Source organism: Bos taurus, chromosome 6 (assembly GCF_002263795.3).
Source record: "Bos taurus isolate L1 Dominette 01449 registration number 42190680 breed Hereford chromosome 6, ARS-UCD2.0, whole genome shotgun sequence".
NCBI lineage: Eukaryota > Metazoa > Chordata > Mammalia > Artiodactyla > Bovidae > Bos > Bos taurus.
The window spans coordinates 113369478-113378425 of record NC_037333.1 but is presented as its reverse complement, the minus strand read 5'-3'; the positions used below and the strand labels follow the sequence as shown (position 1 = coordinate 113378425).

Here is an 8948-nt window from a genome sequence, read left to right as displayed (position 1 = left end):
GCTGCTCACTCGGGCGAGTGGGTGATGCTCCACGCCAGGCCCCTAGACTTACCAAGCCTTCCCAAGGCTGGAGGGGGCGGCTCAGAACAGTAGCCCCACCCTCAGGGACAGAGAGGAGTGGAGGGGAGGAGCAGGGTGGGTAGGGGGCTCAGGTGGGCTCGGGGCCTGTCCCCCCAACACCAGGGGTTGGTGGGGAGGAGGCAGGGTTCCCTGCCCGTCACCGGGGTGGCCCAGCCTGGCCCTGGGAGCCTGGGGAGGGGGGCGTCCTCAATCCATGGTCAGGGAGAGGGTGCCCAGCCCAGGGTCACAGGCTGGCCAGTCCCCTTCTTGGGTGGACAAGCAGAAGGGAGGTCCGCAGGCCCTCAAGTAGCCCGCTCTGGGACGAGGCTGGGGGTGGTCCAGGGCAGCCAGGGCCTGTTAGGGTGGCGGCCCAGAGGATGGTGCCTCCTTGGTTCCCCCTGAAATAGACCTCCCCCGCTTGGGGGGCCCCCGCATGACCCCTGGGCTGTGGCAGGAAGTGGCCAGCTCCAGGTCTGAGCCGCAGAGGGCCGGGTGCCTGGAACCCTCCTGCCCACCTGGTGGCCCTGAACCAACGGGCACACTCGGTCCTGCTGCTACCCACGGCCCCCCCCACCACCAGGAGGGACACGGTGATCTCGTGACAGGTGAGAGGAGGGCTAAGGCACCGCCTGAAGGCCGCGTGACCACACTGAGTACCCAGCCCCCCGTGGTCTGCAGGGCCTGACCCTGAGGCAGGGCTGGGCAGCCACTGGGTGGAGGGAGGGGAGGAGGGGTACCAAGCCATCCCAGGCTGGGCATGCCAGCTTCCACTGACAGCCAGGGTGGTGAGGAGTGGACGCTCACCCAGGAGTGTGTGGCCAGAGAGGGCTGGGGTAGAGGGCAGGTGGCTAGGCCGGGACTTGGCCCCCGACGGCCTCACTGCACAGGACCAGAAAGAGACCGCTTGCCGGAAGTGACTGGCCCCACACGCTTCATACAGTGCGGTTTTGGCGAGACATAGGCTTTCTTTGGGATGGATTCTGTGGTCAGAGTCCACTTCGAATGCTGGCTCCACCGTCCACCAGGTGTGAAGAGAGGGAAAAGAAAATGTTAAGTCGCTCGGTTGCATCAGACTCTTTGTGACTCCATGGGCTGTGGCCCACCAGGCTCCTCCATCCGTGGAATTCTCCGGGCCAAGAATGCTGGAAGCCATTCCCTTCTCCGGGGGAGCTTCCCGACCCAGGGATTGAATCCGGAGTCTCCTGTGATGCAGGCGGATTCTTTAATCATCTGAGCCGTGTCACAAGCTGTGAGACCTTAGCAAGCGATCGCTGTGTCTGTTTTCTCACTTGTAAACTGGGGCCACCGTACCTACCTCACAGGGTTGTGAGTAAACCCTGCTTAGATGAGTGCCTGGCACGTGGCGAGCCTCCAGTGCTGGCTGGTAGTGTTCCTGGTACAGACAGGGTGATCCCTGCGCCCCCACCACGTGGCCAGGTGCTGCCGCTAGTTCGGTAAACCAAGGCAACTGCCCCTGAAAAGCTGTTAACTCCCCACCAGCGATGAAGGCCAGCTGCAGTCTAAAGGCAGCAGCCCACGTCCTGGTCTCTGTGTTTCTTACAGCCCAGCTGGGGAGGCCGCCCACCTGCAGCGCTCAGGGGAAGCCGGGCCCCGCCTGCTGCCCCCCTAGACCACTGTGCAGACAAGCTGGCCTCCAGGCCCCCACTCAGCCACTCAGCCCATGCGCCCGGGCTGCCGGGTGGCACCTGCAGTGGTACCCACTGAATCCCAGCTCTGCAGGCACACACCCACACGGGCCACCACACCTTCGCCGTCCACTTGGCTGTGACGCCTCGATTCCCGGGAACAGAAAGTCTCCAGGTGACTAGTTACCATGCCCAGGGCGCCCCCTCCCCAACCCTGCTTTGGCAGGTGGGTGCCCTTGTGAAGCTCACGATACTTTGTGAAAAGGTGGAGCTGATGGCTGGTGTGGCCGTAAGGCACACATCTGTGCCGGGAGGTGATGGACGAGAGAAGCCCTGGACACAGTGGAGGGCGCGCTCCTGGGACACCGCCCGTCTCCGCGGACACACGGCCCCTGCCGCACTGACCACCCAGCCAGTGCCGGGGCCAAACGGGAAGAGGTACAGTCTGGCCGGCGAAGGTGATGGGGGCATGCCGGAGCAATGCCGCCCGGTGCTGGGCCTGCAACTCGGCGCTCAGGGGCTCACTTGGTGCCAGGAGCTGGGCCCTGGGCATCCCCTTACAGATGTGCTCTCAGCCTGGGCTGCCAACGGACTTCACAGAAAGCGGGGTTGAGGTGGGCTGGGAAAAGTGAGGCTGACCCCTTTAGCTTGTCTATGAGACGCATGCTTCAGAGATCTACCCCCCATAAATGTGGGAGAGCAGCTCTACCCTCTTCAGAGGGAGATGAATATATGTATGCTAAGTCGCTTCAGTTGTGTCCGACTCATTGCGACCCCATGGACCATAAGGCTCCTCTGTCCATGGGATTCTCCAGGCAAGAATACTGGAGTGGGTTGCCACTTCTTACTCCAGGGGATCTTCCTGACCCAGGTTTCTCACCTGAGTCTCTTGTGTCTCCTGCATTGGCAGGCAGATTCTTGACCACTGCACTAACTGGGAAGCGTGTAAAAACATGCCTGCACATCCCAGAAGCCAGAAGGACGGGCTGAACACAGCTCGAACCCTCTGTGCCCATGGAAGGCGAGTGCCCAGCGTCCGGATGGTGAGAGAAAAGGACGTCTGGGCTCACACATGGGTCCACAGACCACGCGTCCGTGTGGATGTCCGTCCAGCAGCAGGCGTCCCGAAAGCTGGAACTGGCCTTCCAGAGCCACTGCCCAAGGACGCCCATGGTTAAAGGTCGTCAGCAGAGAAATGTGACTTAGGGTACCGAACAGACACGAGGGGAACTTTCTCCATGTTGGCAGAACTTATTAAATCCATGTAATAGAGTCATAAGCTGTAAAAGTGATGCAGATCGTTACTGACAATGTGAAGATCTCTTAAGGAAAAACCTATTTCTGAAGCTACAGAAGAGCAAGCGTAGTACAACCCTTACTGTAAATGTCTCTCTCTATACATATATTCACATATGCACTCAGCTGTCTAGGAAGGTGTTTCGCACAAAGCTTAGAAGCTATCCTCTCAGGGTGATGGAAGTATGGATGAGTTTTCTTTTATACTTTTAAAATACTATATTGCTTTCTTGAAATGTACAGTCATTATGTTAATATAAATACACATTCACCCCCCTCCCACCCCGCCATGAATAAAAAGACTAAGCTTTTTCTACCACCACAGGACAAAAAGGTGTTTTCTTTGCAAGACTCAGGCAGTAGTTCCTAGGGGTGGGAATAGAGAGGTGGGGGTAGCCTCTTTTCTCAGCAGGATTCAGGCAGTAGTTCCCAGAGGTGGGAATGGGGGGTGGAGGGGCGGGGTAGGTTCTTTTCTCAGCAAGGCCCGACCCACTTTCTTCTCCAGCAAAGCAGACGCCAGGACTTTCAACAGTGCCCATAGGAAGAGCTAAATAACCTTCATCTGGAATTTAACACATTATTGACTCAGGGTGATCAATTAACACCTGGGGTGTTAGGTAAGTGGGTGTTAGTAAGGTGATTTGTTACATAAGTGAATATCGACATGACTTTTGGTCAGTAAGTTGCTAAGAGGAGGCTGGTGTTCTTTTATAAAAGAATCTTTGCTGTGATAAACAAAGACAACCAACGGCTTTTTAACTTTTTTATTTGGTGTTAACTCCACAAGAAAACAAAACAAAACAAAAAATCGGTTACTGTGGTGCACGTGAAATCAGAACGATACGGCCACGGGAAAAGAATCTCGGCCCAGGAGGGGAACGGGCGCTTCAGCGCCAAGACGTGCAGCGCGCCTCATACCACAGTGTGTTCCGGCGTTTTGCCAGCTTTTTAAAGAGATGCTTTTTCCTTGTGATCACTCACTCACAAACCTGAAAGCCACAACTTTCAACTCTGTCGCTGAGCGCCTCCGGCTTCAGCCACTTAGCTACAAAAACAAATAAATAAGTAATCTGTTCACTCCCTCGCCCATTTCTAATCCCTTCCCGTTCCCGTGGGAGGTGCCTCGCCTTCCCACCAGCGTGAGGAAGTCTGCACGTGACCACCTGGAGCCTTTTCATGATTAAAAAAAAAAAAAAAAAGCAGCTGTCCGAAATCACCGAGCTAAAGGTTGTGTCTGAAATCTATTTATTTGGTCTCGGCTACACGAGCAACGATTTCTAGGATGATCGTCACTGTAGTGATTTTTTTAAAGGAATTTTACAACTTCCAATTCTTTTTTTGCCTTTGCTGTTAAAAATTATATTTCAGTGCAGATGCTAATCAATTTTTAGGAAGCTCTGGAAGAAAGAAAAATACATAAACCCTTATAAAGTCTATAAATAAATAACAGCAACATAAAAACCTTACACACGCACACACACACACACACACAAACCCACTTTAAAGTGTCAAAGATGTGCTGTATAAAAACAAACCCTGACGTGTGGTGAGACCAAACCCCACGGCCCATCAGGTTTCCCACAGTGAGGACAGAGAGTGCCGGGGGAGGGGGTGACTCCACAGCCCTGGAGGGAGTTTCCTGTGTCATCATGAAGGCAAGGCAACGAAACCCAATGCTTGAAGCAAACCTCATATTCTCGGCCAGCTCAGCTCCCAGCTAGAACATATTAAGTGTCTAGTGCCTGCCAGAATCAGTGGTGGAGCTGTCTCATCCAGTTAAGACTTCCCGACGTTACAGACACGCTCAACTGATCTCACACGTCGGTTAATAAAAGAAAAGTAACTTTAAACATTTAGGTTTTGCAAATATTGCTCCTTCTAACTTCAGCCTGTTGCGCGGCGGTGTGAAAAGCTTGAGGAAGTGACCGTCGTGAAACGGATGGGCCTGGACGAGACTGACCGAGCCCTGGCTTCCCGACGACACGGGCCAGTGGCCCCGTGGAGCCCTCACACCGGTACGGGAGAAACCAGGACTCTGCTCTCAGACCCGCCACACAGAACTTGCCCAGAACATTCTCTCAAACACAAAAGGAGATCTAAGCTACTCTAAGTCAGAGCCAGGAGCGCAGCCAGCTGCTGCAGCCAAGGTCTCTTTGGGGTCGTGAGGTGGCCTTTGTTTCAGGTCAGACGTTTACAATCTCAAGTTCTAGGGCGGGGGGAGGGGCTTGGATTCCATGTCGGTCACTGCAAGAATCTCACCTGCAACCCAGGTCCTCACCGAGTATTGCCAAGACTCACCGCAAACCCTGACTGGTGTCGGGGGCGGGCAAAGAGACTGCGACGACAGCAGGCTGGGGTGCACTGCCCCGCCCTCTGCCCCACCTGGCCTTACATGCCACCCCATACCTCCAAGTCCTTGGCTGCCTCAGCTAGCGAGGAGGTCACCGACCATGGCACTGTCCATGGTACATACTCTAGGGGAAGATCCTAAGATAGAAAACACAGTATTTTTGTTAAGTCTCTAAAAGCACACCCTTGCAGTTCCTACGTTAAATGTACATGAGATTTTTTTTTACTGAATGGAGACCGGGGATGAGTCACCCAGGCTGCCCTCTGGCCTCCGGAGACAGGCACTGACCCGCCGCAGGGGTAAGCATTCACACCCCAGTTCGGAGAGGACAGAGCCTGCGTGTCCCCGAAGCTAGAGTCTCTGAGGAGTGGACGTGGGCGCTGACGCTGCGGTGCTAGCAAGGGGGGGCGGTGACGGACTGCGGCCGGAGGTGGGGAGGGCTGCGGCAGCGAGAGGACGCGGAAGGCAGTGATGCTTCTAAGACGAGCACATGCACACCGGTTCTAGTCTAGTTCAGAGAGCCAAGAATTTTAACAGCTTGGAAGAAGAAGGAAAAAAAAAAAAAAGAAAGAAAATCTTCAACAGGACAGCTGTCCTCAACTCTAAAATAAGCAAGAAGAGAAAGAGAATTACTGATCTGAACCAGTTAATTGAAGAAGAAACCTAAGTTGTTGTTTTAGATTAACAGGCCTCACAAAAGGGTACTTTCCCCCTCACATAGCAATTAAAAAAAAAAAAAACTTGTACTGCTCTGCGGGGGGGCGGGGTTAGAGATGAGTCCGGGAGAAGAGCGCCTCCGCGCCGGGGTCCGCCCACTCGCCTCCACCCTCCGAGCCGGAGTCCTCCGCGGCGGAGCCGGCGCTGCAGCGCGGCGTGCGGTGGAAGCCGTTGGGCTGGGCTCCGGCGTCCTGCTCTGCTGTGCACTTCGCTTCATAAACAGAAGACACCTGAGGGGAGAGGGACAAGGAACGAGTTTTCGAAAGGCCACAGAAGGGCCGGGGAGACGCTTTCTTCCACATACAGAGATTAAGGAACACACTGTTGGTGGATATTTTCCGGTGGAGAGTTACCAGACTTTGAAGTTTTCCTGTTTGAAAGCAAAACGAACAAGCTCTCCCTCCTGACCTGTAAAGGACCCCGGACCCTGATTCTCCACGTTCCCGCCCTCTGGAGTCTCTGAGCGCCGCCTTGCCCTGCTGGGGCTCCATTCCAGGGGCGGACAGCAAGCAGACAGATCCACCCACACTCCTCCCGGCTTCCTGCTGCGCCGACCAGCTGGGGCGGGCAGGGGGTCGCTGATAGGGGTCCAGACAGGAGTGGCGGGGACAGCAGTTCTTTTAAGGAGGTGCTGAGAAGAGAGCTGGGCCACAGAAAAAGCAGAGCTGGCAGGGACCCTGGGGGCAGTGCTTCTGAATGGGGGGCCCACTGGCATGGGGGACGTTTTAGAGAAACTCTTGGCTGTGTGGGACTGCCCCCCCACCCAGCAGACGGGCAACTTCCCGGCCCTCGGGACTCTAGCTGCAAGTGGTGGCCCCTCCCGTCACAGTGCCCAGCAGTGCTTCCCTGCATCACGGTTAATTAGCCAAGCCACCCTCCCCTGACAGTGACTGGGTAATTCTTCCCGTTCCCCCAATGATGAGCAGTGCCCCTCATTCATAGTAACTAACAAGTGGCTAGCAAAAAGCCCCTCCCTCGTGGTGACCAGCACCCCGTACTTACTACAGTAACTAGCAATGCCCCCCCGCCAGTCACAGTGGCTTAGAAACACCCACCCCGCCCCCACCCCCATCTCCAGATGGCAGTACTGTCCGTGGTTGAGAGCCCCCCGAGGAAGGAGCACAGAAAGACTGCCACACCAACCGGGGAGCGGAGGGCATGGGAGCAGAGAGGCGCGCGAGGGCGGACACACAGGCCTGGCAGGGAGAGAGCACCCACTCCGTGCACAAGGGCGGAAGGATATCGCGGTCAGTGGCGGGGGCGTTGAACTCAGGGGCTGAGAGCACGGCTCAGTCGACGCGCAGGCTCTGGCTGTGCGACTTCAGAGGCGTGTTTGGAAAATCTGTGCTCGTGTGTGCTCGGTCGTGTTGGACTCTCTGTGACCCCATGGACTGAAGCCCCCGCCTTTTCCCCCGCTCCTCTGTCCACAGGATTCTCCAGGCAAGGATACTGGAGTGGGTTGCCGTGTCCTCCTCCGGGGGGGAATCTTCCCGACCCAGGATTGAACCTGCGTCTCCTGCCTGGCAGGCGGGTTCTTTACCCCCTGAGCCAGCGGGGAAGGCCCTCAGAATCTTTCTGGGCCTTTAGTTTTCTCGTCTGCAGACTGGCAGAACAGCACCCACCTCCTGGGCGACGGAGTGAGGTAACAGTGCGGCCGCTGTGCCTTGTGGTGTGAGAGAGACTGTTGGGGGGTGGAGAGGCGAGTGGAAGCAGGAAGCCCGCGGCGAAGCGCACGGCAGCGGGGCGGGGCGGCGAAGGGGGCGGGGGAGTGTGAACGGTGGAGGCGGGAGAGCCCGGAGGAGCCCGGAGGACTGCGGTCGGCTGCAAGGTGGGTGCGCGGGACGGGCACACCGGCTGTGTGCGGAGGTGAGGAGGAGGGACCAGCAGCCAGGCGGTCTGGGGACTGAAGCTGGGGTGGCGGTCGGGTCAGAACGGTCACGGAGCTGGATGCAGAGAACGCTGGGGATGCCCCAGACGCCTGTCTTGATGCGTTAAGTCCAGCAGGTCCACGGACACAAAGACCCCGGGGGCGCTTGGGGCGGGGGCGGGGGCCGGACGACTTTCACCAGACTTCCACTGACACTGACAAATCACGCAGAGAAGCCAGAGGGGCTCCTTTGGATTTATTCAGCTGCCTGCTTAACCAGGCGAGGTCCGGGCCCTTCCTGAGCTGGCCCCCCAAGAGCTCGGGCAGGGCAGAAGGCGGGGGGCGGCGGACACACGGTGCCTTCAGCTGCTGCTGGGGGGCCACAGTGGAGCTCTATGGGGGCAGGGGGCGGGCAGGGCACACCCCTGGGAAGGGGGGTGGTGGCCGGGAGGTGCAGGTGTGACTGGAGGGGCTCCTTCCTGCTGCGCATTTTGAAAGATGGAAAGGGTGTCCACCCAAGCATCTTAAGGGGGAACCACAGGGTCAGACGTGTGTGGGGCAAACACGCTCTGGCAGGAGTGAGGGACGGACTGCAAGGAGAAGGGGGGCGGCGGGAGGCCTTGGCAGTGAGTGGGAGGCGAGGCAGACCAAAGGGTCGCAGCCGAGAGCTCGGTGACGGGAGAGGCAGCCGCGAGACTCCCGGGTTGTGCGGGGCGCTGGCGGCCACTGCGAGTTAGTAGTAAGGAGGAGGACAGTCCACTTACCCTATTAAAATCTAACAGACGCTCTTCATTACTGGGCATTTCTTTAACATCTGGATACTCTTCTATACCATTCTCTCCCTTGGCATTTGTATAACATTCTTAAATCATTTTGAATGGAGAAGGGAAAAGAGGGAAAGGGGGGGAGATTTCATTAAGACACAGTCATGAAACGTACCATTCTTGTTTCATTTTTCTTTGCTGAACAGTCAGATCACTAAAAGCAGACATGGTCAGCATCAGCTAGCCAG

The 8948-nt window shown here is 56.8% G+C and overlaps 1 protein-coding gene across 7 annotated transcripts in view; it reads right to left on the bottom strand.

Moving 5' to 3' along the window:
• Nucleotides 1–3751: 3751 nt before the first annotated feature.
• The window catches only part of KIAA0232, an 82598-nt gene continuing 77401 nt past the window's right edge, over nt 3752–8948 (bottom strand). For 5 of the 7 annotated variants that reach the window (XM_024993666.2, XM_024993665.2, XM_024993667.2 and 2 more), the window contains 2 exons: nt 8701–8798; nt 3752–6299 (listed from right to left, as the gene is read on the bottom strand). In XM_024993666.2, the coding sequence (XP_024849434.1) occupies nt 6120–6299; nt 8701–8798 (278 nt within the window). In that variant the 3' untranslated portion in view covers nt 3752–6119. The remainder of the gene's footprint in view (nt 6300–8700; nt 8799–8948) is intronic. The other 2 variants (XM_024993668.2, XM_024993669.2) reach the window with 1 other exon arrangement.